Source organism: Andrena cerasifolii, chromosome 7 (assembly GCF_050908995.1).
Source record: "Andrena cerasifolii isolate SP2316 chromosome 7, iyAndCera1_principal, whole genome shotgun sequence".
Taxonomy (NCBI): Eukaryota; Metazoa; Arthropoda; class Insecta; order Hymenoptera; family Andrenidae; genus Andrena; species Andrena cerasifolii.
Window position 1 is genome coordinate 15253063 of NC_135124.1, and position 23089 is coordinate 15276151.

General features: G+C 47.2%; 1 protein-coding gene across 6 annotated transcripts in view; it reads right to left on the reverse strand.

Annotated features, from left to right (window-relative positions):
- LOC143371105 (glutamate receptor ionotropic, kainate 2) overlaps window positions 1–23089 on the reverse strand; it is a 115195-nt gene that overhangs the window by 32657 nt on the left and 59449 nt on the right. For all 6 annotated transcript variants that reach the window (XM_076815971.1, XM_076815972.1, XM_076815977.1 and 3 more), the window contains exons 3-6: window positions 18063–18224; window positions 10015–10266; window positions 7284–7459; window positions 779–832 (exon numbers count right to left, since the gene is read on the reverse strand). In XM_076815971.1, the coding sequence (XP_076672086.1) occupies window positions 779–832; window positions 7284–7459; window positions 10015–10266; window positions 18063–18224 (644 nt within the window). The remainder of the gene's footprint in view (window positions 1–778; window positions 833–7283; window positions 7460–10014; window positions 10267–18062; window positions 18225–23089) is intronic.

Genomic DNA, 23089 nt, shown 5'->3' on the forward strand with positions numbered 1-23089 from the left:
ATTTTTGCTCTGCCCCGCTCGGTGGGGGACAGGAAAGAGAGGAATTACTGCTTCACAAGTGGCTTTAAATGTCACCGCGTCTGTGTTACTCGATGCAATGCAAACGCGACCATATTTGATCGCGAATAATTTCCGCGGCCTTTATTTGCATTATAATAAACATTATTGGGTACATTTCGCCACCATAATTATCTCCGGTGTGTACCTTTAATGCCAGTTTCACTTGGTTGGATCGCATCACTCTGCCAATAAAATGCGAAACTACCAACGATTCATTTCCACCGCGACCTATACGAGTCGCAAAGGCTGCGATCGTAACGCGTCTTATTCGGCAGATCGAATCGATATCATGAATAAGTCAGGATCTCCTGTCCATTACCAATTAATAATTGTTCAATAATGAAAGGAGCTTTCAAAGGATGTTTAGCAATGCCAAGCGTTTCTGGCCACGTCTGTCAACGCAACATTATATATTGATCGTAAAGCAGGGTTTTACTGGCGGATTTTCCTTTGATCGCCGAACGTTTCATTCACAGAGCGGGCACGAAAGCATCGGAAGTAGAAATTGAAATTCGCCAGTGGCTCAAAAGGTAACGCGGGCGTCAAAGGGCCATGCGTTTTCCACGAGTCGGCCAACTTTCGCGGGGCTATATTAAAGCGAGCTTCATTAAAGCCTGGGTCCTTCATCCCCCACATCCCTTTCTCAACTCTAATTTCCGTCACAATTCCTTCCGCGCCCGCGGACACGCGATAACAAATCGACTGAACGTGTACTTACGAATGTGGTGAACATGTAGTGGTATCTGTAATCGTTCATCTGCAGCTGCAGTATCTGTAACACAGAGGAAAGAACAGATTACGTGTTGGATGAATGTCGGCGCAAATCTCACTGCCTCGCGTAATGCGGCCGCAGCCAAAGAAGATCCTCTCGTTTGTGCGACGAATCAGGATAGTATGGCTAGAGGATTAAATGGACGCACCTATGGGAAATTGATGTTTTCAGGCTGCTGAAATTTTAGGTCGATGATTTTACGCGGGGCGTTCATGAAAGCAGGCCTATTTATTCCTCTCGAAATAATCTGAGAGTTCAGGACAAGTGTTTATGTGGGTGCTTCCGAGAAAATGTCGGAGGCATGTCAAATTTAATCCCCCTGGGATTTTTATTACTCGTGTATCCTGAATTTGTCACTGAATCGGCGAATCCACTCTACGTTTGACGCAAATTGGGTATAAATCTGAATTATCCCTTTATTTATTCCTTGCCTACGCCTACTTTCGTAATAGGGTTTATAAGGCCCCGCAACACGTTCGACTACGTAATCTAACATGAAACTGCATTTGTAGAGCGAGACCATTTGGGTATTAGACTAAAAGAGGAGAAAACCTTCGACACCCTAAATAGCTCAATCTGTTAGAGTACTCGCCTGAGCAATTCCATTTGGTAAATCACTGTCCTCTACGCTCTCCGCCCATTGTAAGTGCCAATCATTCTTAAACCTCCGCCTCACGGAGTCATTAAAACGCAGTTGCATGTTCTCTATTCCCTCGATGGAACTTCAGCCTTTTTCTTCCCTCCAGCCTCATCTACAGCTACATGTTTCAGGTTCTGGATGGTTGTACCACAGTTCGTTCTACTCATTGATCGACCGCAATGTGTTTCGAGGACAGAAGGGGAAAGCGCATGGATTTCTTGGCGGGCAGAGTAAAGAATCAGGCATGAGGAAGTAGAACGAGGAGGTTCGAGTATCCGAGGCGCAAAGAAACTCGGAGGAAGTTTTTTGATTACTCGAGCAACGAAGGGATGTCCTCGGGAATCCTCCAGAGACAGGGCATGCAAATAACGGGTTTCCTTCTACCACGTCTGAAGCAAGATTGCCACTCGCGCGGGCAAGAAGGCCGATCTGAAGAATCGAGCAGGGAATTCAACCCTGAAACGTCTCACCCTCCATATCCCGCGACATCCTCTGTAATAAAGGCCTTGGGAGGGGGTGCAATTAAAATTGAAAAAACTTTCATGCTCCGAAGAGAAGCTCCGATAATCCGACGGCGGATATGAAACGATCCGAGGGCTCTTTATCCTGTCCCTCCGGTATCGAGTTCGATTCCTTTTCATTTTCATTTATCCGTGAAGTAGAGACGCAAAAGGGTTCTCTTTAGCCGAATAATCCACGAATTTAATATTTGCAACAGCGGAGCTGAATGAGTCCTCGAGAAAGAGGCACTTTTTCCCTCGAGAAGCTACCTGGCGATCTAGCTTTCTCGTTTCCATCATTTATCGATTACGATAACCGAGCACGCGAACCAAAATTAGAACTAGAAATTTAATTAGTTATGGATGCGAGATGAACTGTGATAGTTTTACCCTATTGGATGTATCTCCCTTTTGTATCGTTGAGATCATATCGGAGTCTCGTTATTTTCAATCTGTTGCACCTTCTAGCCTGCCAATTATTTTAACGAACTGCGATTTTAAATTCCTCACTCTATCTCATTTCCTGTAACATATTTGTAAATATCTCCAGTCCATTGTTCACGATATCTCTAACGTATTGCATTCGATTTTATTACGAACTCTCTAAAAAGTATCGAATATAGAAGGGCAGATTTTAATAATCCTCTCAATTCCTCTGAAGGTTCGTTGCACACCAACTCAATCCCTTGTGCTCCACAGGTCCGAAAAATCGAACAGCCATACAGACGTTCCCAAGCGTTTTAATGGCAAATGATTTTCCAAGCCCTGCCGCCTGCATTTCGCAGAAACTCTGCGTTACTACTCGTTAAAGGGTGCCTAAGTATTTGCGTTCGCGGACCGCGAACCGATTAATTCTGCCGATGACACCGTGGATTTGTGCCAATTTCGCGCGCGATCGCGGGATATTCTCCAGCGGCTCCGATGGAGATCCGAAAAACGTCGGCTTAACGGCCGTTTCAACGGAGATCGGTCGGCGGTGCGGTGCAATTTCCGCCGCGGCGATGGCTCGCCGAATTATGCAAATTCCTCTGTGCGCTGAACACGCGCGGGTCCTCGGATAAAAGGGTCGGAAATCGCGGAAAACACCGTCTACTCGATCCTGGCACTGGAACCAATGGGAGTTCCGCGGGAATCTCATCGTTCAGTCGACTGTTTTCTAAAATTTCCACGACAGATTCGAGTGATTTCGCGTTGCGGCCACCCCCGTGTCTCGAAATCAAAGGCGAAACGACCGATATTCGTCATCGCGTCGAAACGGTAAAACGAGAAAGCAGAAACAAGCGATTAATAGGGTTTTGCCGTTGGCTGTTAACGCCGACGATTTCGGTTTATAGGATTTTCATTGCACGGCTATGGAATCGAACGGGAATTTCAGTGTTTCCGACGGTTGGTCGCTTGTTAAACACGTGTGCCGTTGTTGCTTTGATCGATCAACTGCGTTCTTTAAAAATCTTTTTATTTCAGTTTTTGTTAGCGGTATTGTTGAACGCATTCAATTTCGTCGAGGCTTTGGTGCGCTGGGAAATACACGTGCATGTCAATCTCTCTCGTGTTTGCTGGATAGTTTCAAGGAAATATTGTATATTAGTGGCCAGAAGTGGAGTTGAGGAAGTGAAAGATCAGAAAAATATAAAAATTTGATAAGAGGGAAAAGTGAACGTGTCCCTAGCCATTTCTATACCTTGGCAACGGATTATTCTAAGTTGAGAACAAACAGTACCGTGCTAATTTCGTTATATTAACACAATCTTGTAATCTTTAAGCCTCCGCGTGAATGGAACGAAAACGGCGGTCTTCTTTTTCCGCAGGAAATACGATAATAACTGCGAATGAATCGTGCGAATTAAAATTCCTACGGTGCTTTTCTAACAAGAAATTCTTCGCCCACTATTAAAAAAAAAAAACAATGCCCCGACGAATTTCTTTCGCCTGGCTGGTGCGAGGCTGTGCAGTAAGTTACCTGGGGAATAATAGCTTTTTAAAACCGGGTAAACGGAATTCCACGGGAGGAAGGTATCCCTTCCTGCTAAATTGCTCTACCGTATTCGTTGAAAAATTGAAGATCCCGACGGAAGCCTTCCGGCAGTCCCAGCCTTTCCGTGGCGATAAAAAATTCCATCAACTCTGAAACAACTAAACGTTCCCACGCAAAAGAACTGTGCTAACGAATTATCGTCAGGTGCGTCAGAAAAAGACCAAAAAAGGGGGGGGGGTGGGCAGAAACAAAGAGAACGGAAGAGAACGTCCCGCCGTTGAATGCAGGTGCATTAAACACGATAATAAATTTCAGGAAAGACGAATTTCTCTTTGCAAACGTTGCAGTTCCGTCCAATTTTTCGCTCTCGCCTGCACCCTGCTCGCGTTTCCCTCGGAAAAATCGCAGCGTTAAACTCGCTGGACGGTGTGGAATATTTAAGCGCGAACGACGCTTGGGAAGTGGCGCGTGACACTTTTCACGTCACTTTTTTCGGCGCGTCGTGTCGCGTTTGAAAGTTTAAAGCGACCAAGCCGCCATTACAGTGTCAACTCGATTTATCGGCCGCGGCTTGGGCCAATTTCTATCTAATTTCCCGTGTTTGCACGGTGCCGCCGCTCCTCCAGCGACAGCGGAATCCGTCGCCAGAATCTGAGCGCGTGTCGCGCTCAAACCGAGCGTTATTTCGAATAAATAACGCTCTTTATTCGAGCGCCCTTTTGTTTTCTTCGGGCTGAAAGTTGTCAACGATTTTATCAACGAGCGACGATTTTACAACGTGTAGATGGCCGTTTATACTTTCACGTTTTCCTCCTGGCTTGCGAGCCACTCGCACAAACGAAACTCGTCCAGGCTGCGTCGAACAGGCATCACACGGCCTGAAAAGGTTGCGGGGCAGAGCTTTGACTATTCATCTACCGTTTCTATCTATTATCCTTAAGCAGCTTTGGCCTTTGGGGAGCCCCTGAATCGATTTTATCGAGGATTTTGAGGTTTTATCCGCCCATGCTTTAGTAAGCAAATATTTTACTGCATCTTGTGCCCCGGGGCTAAAGTTTAGACGAAGATTTAAGGTTACATCCCTTACGCTATGCTCTGCGTATAGTGGAAGATACTTTGGTGAAGTAGGGGGTTATTACAGTGAAATATTGCAGAAGGTACTGCAGTAATCCCCCCCGTTAAGGGTGTCGAAGTAGGTAATTGAAAATTTTAATGGTTAATTCCGTGAAATAAGTGCAACAGTTTCTCTGTAGACTCTCTGGCTAAAAGCTCTCTGTGAGTGCTTGATGCAGACACTTTGGATAGAAGCATGGGTCTCTGCTGTCTCCAAACTACGCTCCACCAACGTCCTGACATCTTTCAGAAACCCTCGCCCTACACACGCGTAAACTCACACCATTGTCGCCATTCGGCCAGTATGGAACCCCCGCGCATTCCTCGAATACTTGCCTCCAAATGTCTTAGTCCCACTTGACACTCCACAAACTCTCTCACACACCTACAATATCAACAGTAAACTTGTGCCCTGCGCTCAAAGTGGCGTACACTTCTCGAACGCGAGTTACGTGATCGATTATCGCAGTTCCTCTGCTTCAAACTTCGTATACTTCGTCCGCGGTTCTTCAAGACTGTCAGAACCGCAAAAACTTGAATTCTCGAAAAAAGCGAGGATTCGTTCTTTGAGAAATCGTCTTCTTAACTTTGCCAGGCTCCTAGATGGGTTCAGCAGTTTACCAATTCACAAAAGGTCAATGGAGTATTACCCTAACTTCAGTGACACTGTGATTAATTTCTTACACTTTCTGAAGTCTAAACTGAGACTGAATTTTAATACATATTCTTAGCTGAACACACTAGAATACGCGAGAAACTGTTACGACAATTTGATAAGTCTATTTTAGTACCAAAGGGAGTTCCTGTTGCTTCGCGTAAGCGAAAAGGCGAAGATGGGCCGCGAATGGTTGACCTGTACTACTGGCGCTCGCCGGAGCCGGCTGAAATTCAAAGTTCCGCGAGAAACACGCTGCTGCTATCGCTGAATCTAATTGCAACAACACTCCCGGCGAATTACGCTTCTCTTCCTCGCCTCTCCACCTCCGATACCCCTTCTGAGCTCTGTTATCTTATTATTTCCCGCGGAAATTGCGAACGGAATGAGTAACGCAAAGAAGATTCGGATTGGACAACGCCGCGGGTAGCAAGGCAAATTCACTTTCGCGGGCCGGTTGTCTCCCCTGTTAAAATCCTGGCTAATCTGTCGTGAAGTTTATCTAGAACTTTCGAAATTGCATGGACCTAAAACTCACGCCTCTGTGCCGAAGGATTACGCCTCTATCAGTGGAGTGTGCGATCCAACGAATACTTATGCAGATTAGAAATCTTCAAGCTATCTTTTCGAAGAATTAGAGACCATCATTGCGCCGGATGGTTTGTAGTTCCACGGTATTTTTTTCCTCCGTACGGGAGTTATAGATCGTCTTTCCCCAATGTATCTCCCTACCGATAGCATTACGGAGACTTTGGAGATTAAATGCCGCACGAGCAAGTATTATGGGTCTTCGGTCTGTGTCTATCCCGAAGCTATACATATTGTACTCGCGGTATCGATCCACAGAACACCCTCCCCCACCCTCCTGGCGTTCCCTTTTTCCGGTCCTCTGAATGAGGATGTAAGCTTCTATGGGTTCGCAGCGCGTACGAGATCTGCAGACGAGCTCTCCGATGCAGCACGTAACCGTATAATATTTCAACCGATGCTACAGGGGAAAGCCTCCAGCTACGATAAAGGAAGTATCCGGCACGGGAATTCGAACTTTCGAATTCTTCTCGCTAGCTTCGCCCAGTTTCGGATCGATGTATCAAAGGGGATACTTTAAGCGATTGCACAGCGTTCGTTCGGCAAGTGTTCTGGCCTTAATTGCAGTATAAGTTCCGCGCTGTTTTCCATGAGAGTCGTTTAAACGACAAGGAGGTAGGAAGTAGGAAAATTCAATGGCTTTTACTGCAGAATGCAGGAAAATTAAAAAAAAAAGAATTTACAAAAGATACTATTTATTTATAGTAAAATATAATAAACGTTTGTAAGAACAGAATTACATATTTGTAAAGTCCGCAGCCGACTCGCCGAATAAACTAGTTGTTGCTAACTAGCCGAACGAACGACACGTCTGCGTTTTATTAACCTTCCCCGATTCCCTTGCACGTTCCTGTACAGGGAATTTATGGGACTAGTGAGATCTGATTTAGAGTTGTGTCTGACATCGAACTCCTCATTCTCCTTTAGAAGCTTCTTGCCGATTCTTGTCCCCCGGTTCCTAGTGTAATGATCAAACTCACCGCCCGAAAAAATTGCTGCATGTGCGCAGGATCGGTGTCCACGATCAGCTTGTAGATCTCCTTGTGTCTCACCTCTCGAAGGACCTGCCTGTAGGATCCAGGCCCCGCCTGGCGGATGTACATCTCCGTTCTCGCGGAAGGTGGCGATTTAACGAGGTCCTGTAGTTTGAAGAGACCTGTGAACCACGAGAGACTCAGTTAATCCATGCTTCCCACCAGGGAACATGAAAATTTTCTAATTTTCAGAATTTCATTGCGTTTCTGCTACACGTGCAGAGCCTTGGTCGGTGGACATCCAATCATCCCATATTTATTTTACATTCGAGAGGGATCGAATTCCGTGGGATCCCGGGAATTCTATAGCCAGTCCTCGTAATTGTCACGCCGGACCATAGCCCGAAACGAAATTCGCTAAAAATCGCGCTAGCTCCCGTGGCGCCGAGCACGAAACTTTATTTAATCGGGTACAGCAGTTTTATTGCGTGTCGGGCTTCATTCCGTTCCGGTTCTCCTTTCCTCTTCCACCGTCTCACCGTCTCGATCGCATCGCTGCTGAACAGCAAACCACAGGAACGAGAATGCAAAGTGTTTCGATCGAAAAGCAATAAACTTGCGATCTCTGGTGAAGTAATTCTGGTTCGCTCATGGAATTCGCCCGGCTCGGGCCCTGTTAACATCCGGCGAGGTGGATATACGCTTGAAGTGATTTTCATTTAGAAAAGCGCCATGGTATGTCGCAGATTTATAGCGCCCGACAGGATGCCGGGCATCAATCAAAATTGTATGGGAACTTGGTAATCTGTCTTAACAGCGTTTGTAAAACGGTCATGAGTTGCAAAAATGGGGAAGAAAGTGCTTTCCATTCGGATGCGAGTGCGCGAAAATACCTGAAGTTCAAACGGAACTGTCACAATTTCAATTATTCTCAGCTTCCCACTCGGTTGGAATTTTTTTCAGAATATTGTTCTCTCATCGGAGTTCCCCGTGCGTTTCGAATATTTCAAATGGCACGAAATGGAATTTTAACAAAAGCTGACCTCGATCAAACAGTTTTTTTTTTCAAAACCGATACACTGTCCAAAATATTCATCAAACTGTCAAGCGACTTCACCTTCGTGGAATTTCAAGGGGGTCAGTTTGCGGGTTTCTAAACTCCATGGCGTCGATGAAAAATGTCGCGGTTAATAAGGGCCGAAGCGTAGAAAGAGCAGGAGAGGATCAGGCGGGAAGTAATGGTTTTCCTCGTGGAATAATTCAAACGGGCTGTTTGCGCCAAAAACCCGAAATTGAAAGATAACAAACCGCCTCTTAGACGCGGTTTCCAATTATCGCGCCAGCTTTCTGCAAACGCGGGTATATATCAAGTGGCCCTTTGTGCTCGTATATACATATATTTGGAGCAGCAGCAAGGTGGTTGGCAGGGGGGAGGAAGGAAACGAGGTACAACGTATCGGAGGGGGGGAGTCTGGTTCGCCCTCTCGGGCGGTGGGGGTTGTTGTGGCTGAAAATTTACGACTGTTTCGCACGATACAGAGAGTACACGAGATGAGGAAGAATCTAGGGAAAGATTCACCCTCGTTCTTGCCCTTTTAATCTCGCTGCGCTATCTGGGGCAGCTTTCAGCGACAAGTTTGCTGAGCTTGTTGCGTAGTACGGCTCCATAGACGCTGTCTAGCGCTTCGGGCTTTTAATTTTTTGAGATTCTTAATTGCGAGGACAGTGAACATCTGTCTAAATCTGCTCTGATGACCATCATTATAAATGATGCCACTGGAAATTGAATTACTGACTTTAGGATTCGTGATTTCAAGGGAGAGCGGAGTAAGGGAAAAATTTCGAAATGTCTCCCCTTTGGTGGAGAGTTTATGATCGCCATAACCATCAAGGAAATATAAAAGGGGCATTCTTCGGAGTTGCTTCCGTCGTTCCTGCGGAAAAGGTCACGCTCTCCACTGGTATTTTTGTCAGAATAGAATCGTCTAATCAGGGAAAGTAATTCCAAAGCAAGATCGTTCCATCTGCCTGGCGAACAAGTTATTTGTAAAGCAATAAAATTCAAGGAAAGTAATGAAATGTCTGTTTCGCAATATAAAATTCTGATCGTCAGAGTAGGGAGCGAAAGAGCTCAACCCTTAAAAGCTCAGAGCACAAATACCCGGATCTTAAGCTCCGTTCGGGATGCAAACTTCTTTGTATGAAAAAAAAAGAGGATCAGCGACTGTATTATCAAATCTTGCGCGATTTTACGCGGGGATAGCTCAGTTTCGTTTGCGTGCGGCTGACAGGTCGACATTTCAACGCCAGCATCCACTTCCGCCGTCTGATTCCGACGTACTATTTGCATAGGGACGCAGAGTTCGCCGTCGAAAAAGGGGGGAAAAAAAAGCGTGTAATGACTAGCCTGTATGACACGCTACACCATCCGAGAACGGTGTTCCGTGACTCCTTGGAGACCGCTACTCATATACTTGCAAATCTGGCTGCGCCCGGGAAGTCGGCTTTGTTGTTCGCGTCGCGCTCGTCACCGCCGTGTGCTTTTATCTGAAGCGACACGCTCGGCGCGAATTCGGGGGTGTTGCGCACAGGCCTGATGACATTTTTTGTAGCGGCGGTGGCTCGAATATAAATGTTAAAAGCGTCGCGTGTGTATAAAAGCACTGGGGACGCTGTGGGTGTCAACAATTCTGTTTGCCGAATAAGCCGGGGCGCGAAAGAAATACTCGTCACTCACCGTAGTCCTCTTCGTAGATGATGGCCACTCTGGTCCAGTTCAAGAAGGACATGAGATCCTTGAACGCCTTGTTCAAGTGGTCCTGCGAGGGATAGAGGTTTATGCTGAACTCCTTGAACGTCGGTTCGAAGTCGACTCTAGCTTCTAAATGCGGTACGTCCAGAGCCTCGCATATGCTCTGTATATGGGCGCCCAGAAGAGGATCAGACGGACCGAAGATCCCTTGGACTGACCTGGACAGCTGCTTGCAGGCTGTAAAAGGAGCATCAATTCGATCGGTTAAAAATTCGCGTCAGACTCGCGTGGAAATCGCTCGAAGCCTCTCAATATTCACATGGTCGCGATTTGCGATGAAAGGAGGAAGAAGAAGCCTTTAACTCCTTTGGGCTTTGAAGCAGAGAGGGAGTAGAAACAAAAATTAGGAGCGAAAATCGTGAAGTAAGAGGCATGCATAAGTGGAAATGGAGATACGAGGATCGCTACCTCTGACAGGCCAATTTTATTTTCATATCTGTTTCATTTTCAGATGAAACGCACGGATACCCCCGCTATCGGCAGAAACTATATCAGACATTTTTGCAGAAGATTTCACCCCGTGTCAACCTCGCTATGCCATCCCTCAGTAATCTTCTCATAAACTTCCGGCGTGCACGGCGAATCCGAGGGAGATTGACGTGAAACTTTTCGACGTCCCTCCTTTTTACCTTATCGCCCGTAAACAAGTCGTTAGGTACTTCCTAAAGACACATTCCCTTCGTTTACAGGCCTATTCCACGCTGAGTTTATCCTTTATGACTCTCTCCGCCGACATATACTTCCCTCTTCCATTTCCCGAGGGATACTCAACTGCACGGGGGAATTCGCACGTGTCTGTCCTCAGTTTCTAAACGCTTTCCTGCTGCCTAAACGCCCGACACATGGCCTCGCGGAGCAGCGTGCTAATGGAGCATTCGACGGCAATGAAAAACCTGTGGTAACGTATGATTTACGAGTGCAGTGCGCCCGCGAGCGCGTCCGCCGTGAACACCGCGGAAGACGGACAGGAAATTGATACGTTATCGAAAGCGTCCAGGCTTCCTGATCCATTATCCTTTCAGCCACGATACACCATAGGATCAGCACACGCCCAGAATCCTTCTCCAGCCGCCGGGAATGATTCCTGGCACGCGTGCAAAGGCCCTGCTCGGGACGAGAATGGATGGGTTCGATTTCGTAAGTGGGATTTCGGGGTATCTAAGTATTCTACACTTTGTCCGCGGGCGTTGAATTATTCACGAGACCTTCTTTGCCTTACGATCGCCGGGGCAGATCGTCTGACTCATCGTTTCTGCATTTACGTTGCCGGTTTCACTTAAAGCTGGCTGGAACTTTCGTTAAGAATTCTGCGCCTGTTCCTCGCAATGGGGGTTGTAAGATTCAATCGATTCGGAGTGGTAGGCATCTGGAACATTAGACTCGTGGGGAGGAATCTGAATGGCTCGACAGTTCAATAGGGCAGTTATCCGATAAAGAAGGAATCAGAATGTCTACCAAACGGGCCTCGACTGCTCCTTTCTCTTTCTACGGTTACCAGGGATGGGAGGTCTCGTGCGTTTACGACTTTGCTACAGTTTCGTGCTTTGCACGCGATACTCGATGGATTAGCTGAGTTATAAGTATCCACTATTATACTGGATTCGCTGTTCTCTAACCCCACCTATGTTCTTAAACGTCCCTTATACTTTAATTCGCTAATCCAATCGGCCTCCACTTATTTTTCACGCAAGAAACTCAAGCGCAGGTATATGGTTCGTTGCGTTCAAGGACGAGGTGACCCGATATTTCGCCGATTCTACGAAGAAAGATCCTCGGCACTGAATTCTAGACCCGCCGAGCGATCGTAATCCCGTTTAAAGTCGTTCCTTTCCACACCGCCGGGTGCACGATGAAAATTCCGAGAATCGGCTCATAAAGACGACCGTCGCCAAGCATGCTCGAGCCAGTCAGCCTTCCACTGCTTCCATCGCGACGTTCAAACTGCAGAGTATCGCGTCGAGATTTCTCCTAACTCCCCTCGCGATTAAATCGAACGTTTTACTCGCTGCTCAGGGTAAATAAGCTTCGTTACTTCGCCGGGATGCACACTGCTGCGGCGTTTAACGAACCGATGACACTCCTCCTCGCCGTAGATCAAACGACTGCCACGGCGTTCGTGCGAGCACCTGCTGAATTTCGCGCGCTATCATTTATACTCGCCCCCGCGGGGTTCTCACGTGTCTCTCGCGTCTCCTCGAACTCTCGCGGGAATACTAAAAATGGCTTTAAATGGATATAAAGAGCTGTAATAAATTTTGCGACGGATTGTGTAGTCTGTCACGATCTTGTACGAAGTGGAGAGTGCGCGTACATTTCTCTTTATTATTCCTATCATCGTTATAAGAGAACGTATTTGTCTTCAGCATTACCTAATCTTATCCTTGTCTGTGTTTTATTTGAATTAAAGAGTGGCCCTGGGTCGAGAGAAAGAGGTCGAGCCTTCACCCCGAGGAATTTATTCATTTCTCACGTCACGACGAAACTGAAATAGCAACTCAAGCGGTACAGGTCCACGTTTCCACTCGGCACACTATTTTTCACTTTTAAATATTTCTAAATGTAAAATTCAAATTAAAAGTGGGCACTTCGTATCGGATATTAATGAAGACTATAAGTGGTTTAAAGGTCCTCCACCTTTCTACTATAAATTAAGTTATATTAAACACTGGGAATTAATCTCGACCCAGCTTACGAAGTGACGAACATTTGTTTTTACGAAATTCTACTTCGCAGAGAGGTGCAAGCGTCTATCGAGATCTCGTTCAACGATCGAGACATCGTTACGCGTGCCCGGGCTCGTCACCGAGTACGATGACATCGAGAAATGGCTTCGTCACTAATTTCCGCGGCAGGTCTACATTCCAGCCGTCCTTCGTACACTGAACTGTGCGCGAATTCACGCGAAAACCGTGCAGCCGTTCATCGTCGCTGCGCGGAACGCTTGCGAAATAACCCTGCAGGATATTTTTCATTCGAAAGCCCTTCAAACTACGATTTTCTCATTCCTCGCGTGGTTAGAAGCCGTCGGGGTGGATAGTTTTAATGGAGAATCGATGGAGTACTGAAATGTTAACGAAGGCCCTTTGGAACCTACAGCAAACAGTCTTTTAAAATTGTCGGGTTACTACTTTCCTTGCGACATAAATAAATAGTGGGATTTTTCCTAGCTTCCCTACTGATTTAAGGGAAGAAAGAACGAGGGGAACCGTGTGAACTGTTGAAATTCTTAGACTACAGTCGACCTAAATTCTTCACAAAGATAACCCAGCGTTTGCCGCGGCGCGAAAGTTAGAATAAGGGTGTGAAAGTTTTGTTCTTTAGCTTTGATACGCTACAGGAAACGGGCAGAGGTGTTCGCCAGAGTGGAGTGAATTAAAAATATATCAAGAGCCCGACAAGAGGAAATCGCTGTGTCGGATTTTAGACCTCGCCGTCCGGGCTACGTGGGAAAAAATTTCTCCATCAGCGCTTTACCTCGACCTCCATTTAACTAAATTACACGGTTTCAGCGGCTGCGTCTTCCTCTCCGCTTCTCCGCGTCGAAATTATCGCCGGCTGCAGGCTAATCGCGATGTTCCTTCCTCGTTTCGCGACTTCTACGCTCCATCGAGCTATCCGTCCTGATATTTCCAGCCCCTTGAAACTTTTCAATCGGCTTCAGCCTTCTCCTCTTCTTGTATATCCAATCTTGGCGATCGGAAATTAATTCGTCCTCGGCGATCCAGAAATCTCGCGGAAAATCGAGCAAAAAGTTGAACCCCTGGGGGGGAATGAGATTTTCTAACAAATTGGAGATCCTGGTAAGCAAGAGTTTGGACTCAAAGAAGTGATTACGGAAACTTTGCCAGTAATAAACGACAACTTCCATTATAATGTTCCGCCTCGATAGATCAAAGTAACTCTGCTGGTAGGTCGATGAATTTTGAGAATTCCTTTCCATCCCTTCGCTCCCTGTGTCCTCTGGTTCTGCTTGCGGTGGCAATTCGAGCGGGAGTCGAGCCCCTCGAATTGAAGTTGGCGGAACCCTCTAGACATTAATAAAAGCACCGAGAGAAGCCTTATTAATGGGGAATCTGTAGAATAGTAGGGTCTATTGTCGACAATCGATACCTGAAATCTTCGACGGTTGTAAGAAAACTTTCTACTACGATATCGTATTATGCAACTTGTATCCAATTGAAGGTTGATTTACAATCATGCTGAATCGCGTTCCTAAATTTAATTTTCCTGTTTCAGCGGTGTGTAATCCTACCGGGAGCCCTCAGAAATTCATCGAGCACCCTTTCCCGAGTGGATATCCTCCGCTCGAATTCAAATTTCCGCGGTTACTTTATCCCCAACCTCTGCCAGCTGCGCGAAACTGAAAAAAAAACGAAAGGGTCCGAGGAGCAAAGAAGCATCGCGCGTAAATAGGAATTTTTCCATGGGAAAATGTTTCAAAAATGTCGTGTCAGCGTATTTCTCTCATGCTGTCGCTGCCACGCCGAGCACGCTCGTCGAAGTGACGATCAGGAGTCGACGTTTAACGGTGAATAAATCCGAACAAACGTGGCAGAAATTTCGCGCTGCGGCCTGCGTTGTTACACTGCCATGCGCCGCTGAGAATATCAATGCTCGTAATTTCATGGAAATTATATTTTCCACGGCGTGGTGACATCATTGTGGCGAGGCTACTATCGAGCACAACAAAAGGCTCGCTGCGGTGTGCCAAAAATCATGTGGAAATTAATGTGCATTGAAAACGGCGACGATTTGGCGTTTTGCGCTGACTAATGCCTCGACTAAGAGTCTAATCATCCAGTAAACTTCAGAATCAATCCTCGATAGGCGAAGGCCACCTCAGCACCAAAGGAAATAAAATCCACGAAAACGAGGAGGTTGGATGTTCAAGAAGTGACCGTACAATAGTTAACCAAAGAAGGATCCTACGAACGAGTGCACCTGTTCAGTGACAACGAGGAAAACATCAGCTGGCATCTTAGTCCGAGTGAGACGTCACGCTTGCCGAATCCAGGGCCTGTCCCCTTTAAATCTACAACGGAACATTAGGTTCCACGAGGGGGTTGGACGTGCCGGCACGCGACATTAAGTTCGCGTCGCGGGGATCCCGACAGGAAAGAAGAAAAAATGTGTACAGACTCGCGGTCCCTGTAAGATTTATTGCGATGGAAGACCCCGGGAAGCGAGGTGGGAAGGGAAAGCAGGAAAAGTGGGCGAGAAGAGCCGTGAAGGAGGTCCCGCGGCTTCCTTCTCCAGAGGAGGAAGAAGAGTCGAAGCCTCTGGAAATGGGAAATCCTTTCAGGCGAGCCTCGAATATCTTTAAACGCGGGAGGTCTAGGTGGATGCGGTATGTCAGCCATTGGGAGGACGCCCGGAGCATATTTATGCCGCGAGGGGAATCGTCTTCGTGAAATGGAGATCCTGGGGGACGTTGGTGACCACACTGCGGTCTGCTATTTTGGAACCCGCTCGTCTAGCTGGCCAGGTTTGCGGGTCTAATTCCTCTGGATTAACCTAAGTGGATTATAAAATGCAAGATCGCCGCTTCAGTATTGTCGACGGATGGTTTCTGCAGTAAAACTACTCTTTACTCCGCGGTCTTCGCGTTTTCGAGTAGATTGTTCGGACGGATCTTGGATGGCTCGGATATTCTCTTTAAAATAGGTGGCGATTTGAAAAATTTGCCACCTTCGGTACGCGCAACGGTTATGGTAAATCCCTATTTTACTTGCGAAGCAGCTCGGGCACACGAAGTTGCGCTTATCTAAGTTGATCGAAGGCGCAACGTTCCGCAGTTTGGGAAATGCAGCTGCACCATCCCGAGTAGTATACGCCTACGGGGAACACGCGACGCCGGGAAATTAAGTGTCTTCGGGCACCAATAATTTCATTCGGCGTTCAGGACGGAACAGATATCCGCGGCAGGCTGGAACTTTGTTGTAAATTTATCGACGCCCGTTCGGATTTACGGCTCGCAATTCGCGCTCGCCGTACACGATCGAATGGCAAGAAACATTGCAATGGTATCGCGGTGGCTGACTCGGCCGTGGAATTGTTTTGCATAAATTCTGGCCTGCGGCTCGCCGCGTCCACCTTCCAGCACACTTTTCCACTCTTCATCGACGGCAAACGGGCTCGAGCTTTCTAGCGACGCAACGCTGCGGCGCCGCAACGCCCCGGAAGACGAATCCTCAAGGAGGCTGTAATTGTCGGATGAGGATTGGGTAGAAGATCAAGAGAGGATAGGTTCTCCCTGAATCCCCCTGCAGAATTGAATAAAGAGGATTGAATTGTCGTCACTCCACTTGTCGACTTGCTCGCTAATGCGACGATTTAATTCCACTAGTGGAGCGTGGAACCCCTGCCTCGCTAATTCACGATTCCTCGTTCCAATGTGTAACATGATTTCAGCCGCGGGGCGAACGTTTCGAAAGGGGTGGAGGCCTTTAAAGGGGATGCCTCCAGGCACCCTGCGAGCCCCGAGATTTACGCGGCGCGCAAATAGAATTCGCGTAAGTAGAACGTATTGCGAGAGGATATCGGTGGCCATTCGTTACGTTAATGGAGAACGAGGTGGTCATTTTGCAACATTCACGGAATGGTTTTCAGGTGACTATCGCGAAGCACTGATCTCAGGCACGCGGAAACCCATTGGGGGAACTCGAAGATTGTAATAGTAATGTGAAAAGGGCGAAGCAAAAGTTGGGAATCGGCAAGAATTGTGGTAAAGAAACATAGCGCCGCGGAAAAGCATTCCCCAAAGTGTTATAAAGGATTCAGTAAACAGCACACCACGTGGATTATTTAACATTGATGTACTCGAACAGAATACTGAATAAACTTGAAATCTACAAGTATCGCCTTCTGTTTCTCAAAACGAGCACTGATAAATCTCACGCCTGCATGACACCGTGTATCATAATTAAACCATCAGGAAACATAATTGAAAGGACATCTTACTCCCTTTTCCCACGGGAAGCCTCGGAAAAGGTTCGTCGAACCCACAACAGTTCACATCACTTTGAAAGCACATCTCGACGAGCTGACAACATTTCCTCGATCGATATTATTGTCACGAGAAGAAGCAGGGACGCGGTTTTACGTTGCAACTTTCAAAGTAGCGCTGGCAGGAGGAATAATGGATCCATTGCGAGCGCTGAAAGCTACGAGCACCCGAGGCGCGTAAGTTTTATCATCGAGGCGTAGCAAGAACGGGAATCCGTTGCGCGACGTAGGAATAATATTCGAGAGTGGCAACAGGAGATGTAAGGGAGCGAGTCTGACCGATTGCTCCGACTTTGGCGTTTATTAAGCTTGGTAATAGAAAGTGTCGGGGCTCGAGCGCGCCTTGGTCTTATCAGATACGGGAATTCGTGCCTTATCGGCGCCGTAACGTTCCTGTGTCGAGATGCTCGCTCTAGATTCTGGATGTTTCGAGGCGTTTAAATACGTTTCGCTCCTGCGTTGGCGCCGGGGGTTGAAGACGGGGGAATCTGCAGGGGTTGCCTCGGGAGAGTGAGAGAAAAACGAGGCGCTTGTTGGCGGGAGAAGATGTAATAGAAGAAGAAGTCGTGCAGGGAAAGCGCAGTTGCTCTCGCTGCAATTTCCCAGCGAGCTTTTTGACGCTGTTTCGGATGCGATGTGGGTCAACGTGGTCCAGGAACTATAAAATTCTGTTACATGTGCCGCGACGAGTGTAATTTTCGTTGTGCGCCGGAACGCTGACAAATTTAGACGAATAAGTCATTGTGAAAGCTGCTCTCCGGCCATATTCGCCTCATTCTCTACATTCGCAACGGACTGAACGCGTCATTCTCATGAATATAATCCGAATAATTACGCCGAGAGTAATCTGAACGAACGAGCGTGATAATCTTTCCTCTAATTCACCCCGAAGCTCGTTCATACTTGTTCAATTTGTATTAAGCTCGCGTTCAGCGTGTTGAATGGCAGAGGGACGTTTCGCGATTCACCTTTCTTGGATGTCCTGAAAGAGTCGTCCTTAGGCACGTACTGTATATCGTAGACCAGCGTGGTGTTCGCCAGAAGAGTCTTGTCCTTGTTGATCTTGTAGATGGCATATTTGAACGCGAGCTCCGAAGGACTGTCTTTCTGATCCTCCGTGAAGATGGCACCTGTAACACCACCGAAAATCGAAATTTTAATAAACCATCGAAGCCGGTGCTGGGGAAACTCGATGGCCCTGCTACTAACGAGTTTACAACCCTCGACTTCTGTGTACGTTGAATGCAGTCAACATCCTCGGTAATATTAAACGTGCTGGCCCTCAGGATTATTTTTATACCTTTCAACTTGAGCGGCAACCGCCACACACCCGCGCGCATTCACGCACGCGACGATTTTCCCATTAGCCCCCGGTTTTATGTGAACGTGACGAGCACTCGACACTGCAGCCAGCGCGAATGGCTTTTAATTAAATCGAAATGATTGCTGGTACCAAGGTCGTCGCACGAAAAATGGCAGCTCGTAAGAACGCGGCTCGACAGAGGCACTCGTGCAATTCGAAACGTTGTCACCTCTCTCAAGAAAACAGAGTGCCACGACTGATTTGATCGCGACCGTTGCACAGTTCGAACGTTCCTCTGGCTACCGTCGCCTCGCCCTCGTCCTTTTAATTGCGCGGCACTAATTAGGCGACTGACAACTTGGGCGAATGTAATTACAGGCCGTCGATGCCGTTCTGCAACGGACGGGCGCTTATAATCCCCTTCCCTAATCCGAGTGGATCGGCTACTGAGAGCGTAACGGAAGAGCATAATAGAGCGAACGTGAATGGAAACGTTCTCGCGTGATCCATTCGATTTATGCAACTCTTGATGCCTCGCCAAAGGGTAATTATAAATTTCCTTTGGAATAAGGCAGAAAGATTGGTCGTAGATCTCTTTGGGATTAAAGTCGACCGTGAATGGGAACGTCTCCCTCGAAGGGCTAGTCATTTGCATAGACTTTAAAATCTGGGCGATGAACGCCCGGCGGTTTTTTTTTTTAAGCGTGAAGAAGAAACGGAAAGAAGATGTCTATGGAGTGAAGTCGATTAATTTGCGTTAATTTTAAATCATCGACAGTGGCTGCAAATAGGAACATCGAGCCGTCTTTAGTGGAAGGAAAAGTTAAGAAACTCAACCGTCCGAGGACTTGTGTTCTCCGAGTTTAATAAAAAGGCGTTAATATCAACTGCGAGTGGAAACATCCTCATGAAAGAGCTCATCATGCAACTTATAAAGTCACGAGGCCAGCTACCAAGTTTTCCTCGTTAGCCTTTCATTATTAAATTACGGAAGATTATTAATCCTGGAATACAAGGGAGAAAAAGATTTCCAGGAGATTAAAATCGGCAAAGGGGAGGAGAAAGGACGAAGTCAATTGAACGTCTAGCAATGCAGTCGTCATTCTCTCGTATTTTTATGCATTCAGCTGCGCCCAACTCATAACTTTCGTAACTTTAATAATCAATTTTATTCCGCAGGATTCGTTATTATATCTAGTCGCGGGTGCCTCAGTCTGCCATTCATTTCCCTCCTTCTTTCTTCTGCTTTCATTTTTTAATCTGTCGCGCGGCGCGTGTCGGGGAGTTTATTAAGAGTAATCCATCTTGGAACGGTCAATCCCGGAGCCAGGGCGATTTAATCCTTTTTCCTCGATTCCGGCTAGTCGCGTCTCATGAAGTTTCATCGTTCCCGCGAGTTTCCGTGCAACTCGAAAGAAACTACCCTCCCCCGATTCCTCTTGCTTTTGTTTCCTCCGTTCGCCCTCTGCTGACTGATGATACATTGCACGACGAAATATTCCACGGTGCACGTAAACTCGAGGAAAGCCCAGCCGAATATTAATTTACACGATAAAATTGTCCGCCGAAACGTGGTCGGGGAAAGGCAAATTTATCCACGTCACGGCTGAAAGTTCGTTCCGCCACCCCACAGAAGGAAAGTTCTTTCTGGGACGAATCAATCTCCATCACTCTGCCAAAACGACGCCAACGATAATTGGCTAAACCGAATTAATTGTTCCCAAATGATCCTTGGGCCACTGTACACCCTTTTCTCGTCTAATTATCGGTGTTGAAATGATTAATACATTCCCGCGATGCATTCGTTGCCTTTCAGCAATAGCAAAAGGAGAACGAGAGCTATCGAAACGTTGCGAATGGTTTCTAGGCAGGTGGTGAAATATCCTGCTTCGGGGTGGTAAAAATTAGACATGAATGGAGTGCATCGTTCCCAAAGGGATGGGGAACGAGTCAATTTCCTTTTATAGAGCTCAAACTTTGTCCTGGAAGATCGTTCCCCTCGATGACGCAGTAACTATCGTTAACGATAGCGACAGCCATCGGGAGGCACTCTTGTCCCCGGGTCCACGTTTTCCTTCTGTGTTCCGTGGCGGTTGCCGTTCAAAGTCGCATTAGGGAGTCGTCGAGGATGCCGAGAATGCTGGCATCGGGTATATCGGGATTCCGACGACTCGATAAAGGTCCCAGAGACCTCGCGCGCCCTCCTTCTTGCACGTGCCTAGCAAACGTCTGTGCATTCTGTGTTTTTCGCGTAAAGCCCTGTCCACATCGAGCTTCCGAATCATCTGACATGGTTCTCCGCTTTGCATGACGCTTTGAGTCACGAAGGATCTTTAAATAATCGTTTCTCCACGGGACATTCGAGTACATGGAGTTTTTCGATGATTCTGGTCGAATGAACTATTGTTCCTTTTTTTCTGAAGGTTTGCCGCTACTTTTTATTTATCATTTGCTTGATTGATGGCTCCTGGCTTCAGTATTGACGTGCCAGTCTGTAGGGAGGATCATTGTTCAGAGATAAAAGTTACAGGGATTTCCTTCGACGCCGTGTCACAGGTTCATATCCCGCGTCTGACTAATACGGCATCGTTCCACTTCCTCGGTGTGAATCGCGCCTCGGGTCTATCCCTCAGGGAACCGTCGAAAGAAGGCACGTGTTACCTAAAGCCACCTACTTGCATGCTTTCTAAATCGTTTTGCGGTGCAAGCTATGAGATATTCCCTCGAAGGCACGTAAGAAAGAAGTTTTATTGAAATTGAGTGTCGCGATTCGCGGAGGTGGAGAATACCACGATTACCCTTTGGCGTCGCCTTTACGGCATGGAAAGGAAGATAACGGGCTTCGGTAAGTAAAGATTCAAGTGCAGAACCCCAGAAAGTTTTGCTCAATCAAGGCGAAACAGAAATTAATTTAGCAGCAGCGCTGACAAAATTATTATTCGCAATCGATATGACCAAAGCCAATGACGAATGTGAACTGTGAATTTCACAGGGGTAATCAACTGAAAAACTGATACTGTATAAATGTGGAAAGTTAACCAAATGCGCCCGTATGCAGATATATCTCGGCCCGCTGTCATTCCACCATTTCGTCCCTATTTTTCATGAGTAATTTGTTGAACGAACGGGCTACCGATGACACATTATCGTGAGAATCTGTGATCCTGGATGCACGCGTCCCGATTCATGGTCGCGCAAACAAACGCGGATATCCGTTACGCCCAGCCAATGTATCGCACGGAAACGGATACAGTGGCCACCGCAATGAACGAGCACAATGGGCGAGGGAAATACTTTGCGATTCCCCCGGAATATTTATATTTTGTCACTGCAAAGGGGGACTGAATTTGCTAGAAATACTTTGAGTGGATATATTCTGCTAAAAATTCACGATGCATTACTTCTGGCGTTTAATAATAAAACATTGGAGCACACAATGATCTCGCAATCGCACTTTTCGAATCTACAATTCTCGGCCGGATCCGAGCAGAGGGCAAAGGCTACCGCGAAATCGCGCCATTATGTCTCGCCACTGATAACTCGATCATTCGGACCAATAAACTTTACCGACTCTGGCAACTTGTTCACGTGGGATCGTTGGCGCTCGAGAGTGTCCTCAGTCTCGCCATCGCTTCCGGCGAAAGGCGATCGCGAATCGAACTCCGGAAGCCGACAAAGGGGCTCACGCATCCGCTTAACGCGATCGCTGCCAAATAATTTGATTAAATTCGCAGCCTCTGCGTCCGCTTACCCTCTGCCACGCTCCACGCGACTCTCGTCGACCCTTCTACGCGGAAACTTGCTAAAGAAGGTGGAAGAGCTTTACTTATCGAATGCATTCGACGAAAATGCATCGCTGTTGTTTCGCGTCCGACTTTCCCGATGGGAATGTGGGCCAACTTCTGAAAGATGGCCCGAGCATCCGGTCAATAGCGGATTATCCCTGTCCCCACAAAAGCGATTCAGTAAAGAAGATAGGGTTTTAAAGAAGGTGCTCCGTATAAAAGCTCGATTCGTTTTCTCTCTACGGAAGAGTGCCAAGTATCGTATTTCCTCGGTCAGGACTCAAACTCCTGCGGATTAAGAGAAATTATACAAGCCGGGAGTTTCAAGACGACCGGAACAACTTTCATGGGCCCGAGTAGGGGAGCGTATTCCGTTTTTTAATCGGATTAAGAAGTTCCGCAATTATCCAACAAGTCTCCGCTCGGACGTCTTAACTGCGCCGCCCGTTTCCCCTGGAATCTGGGTTAAAACGCTTCGAGGCTGAAACAATCGTTTAGTGCCTCGTTCGGGCATTGAAACACGGCTGAAAGGTGCGGCCATTGTCGATTTATCCGTCGTTAGCCGCGGCGAATGGCGAAGATCGAAAGAGTTCGCCCAGTCCCCGCAAAGAAAACTCTTCGATCCGAACGTCTTTCTTTTCCCACCCAAGCCGTGGCGTTCTCTTGGCCATTCCTCGGCATGTAAAATGTATAAGCATTTCCCCAGCCGTCCCATTGAATTTTCCATTAAACACTTTCTTGGAATATCCCTCTCGCGTCGGTTTGAATGCGGCCCCGGCCTGGCCGTGGAAAAGAAAGAAGCCGAGGGGAAGAAAGGAGCCTTGGCCGGTAATAAAGCTCCTTATTCCTCGTATTATTCAAATTTCCTTCGAGCCACCACCCTTCGACCGAGCCCCGCGAGTTCAAA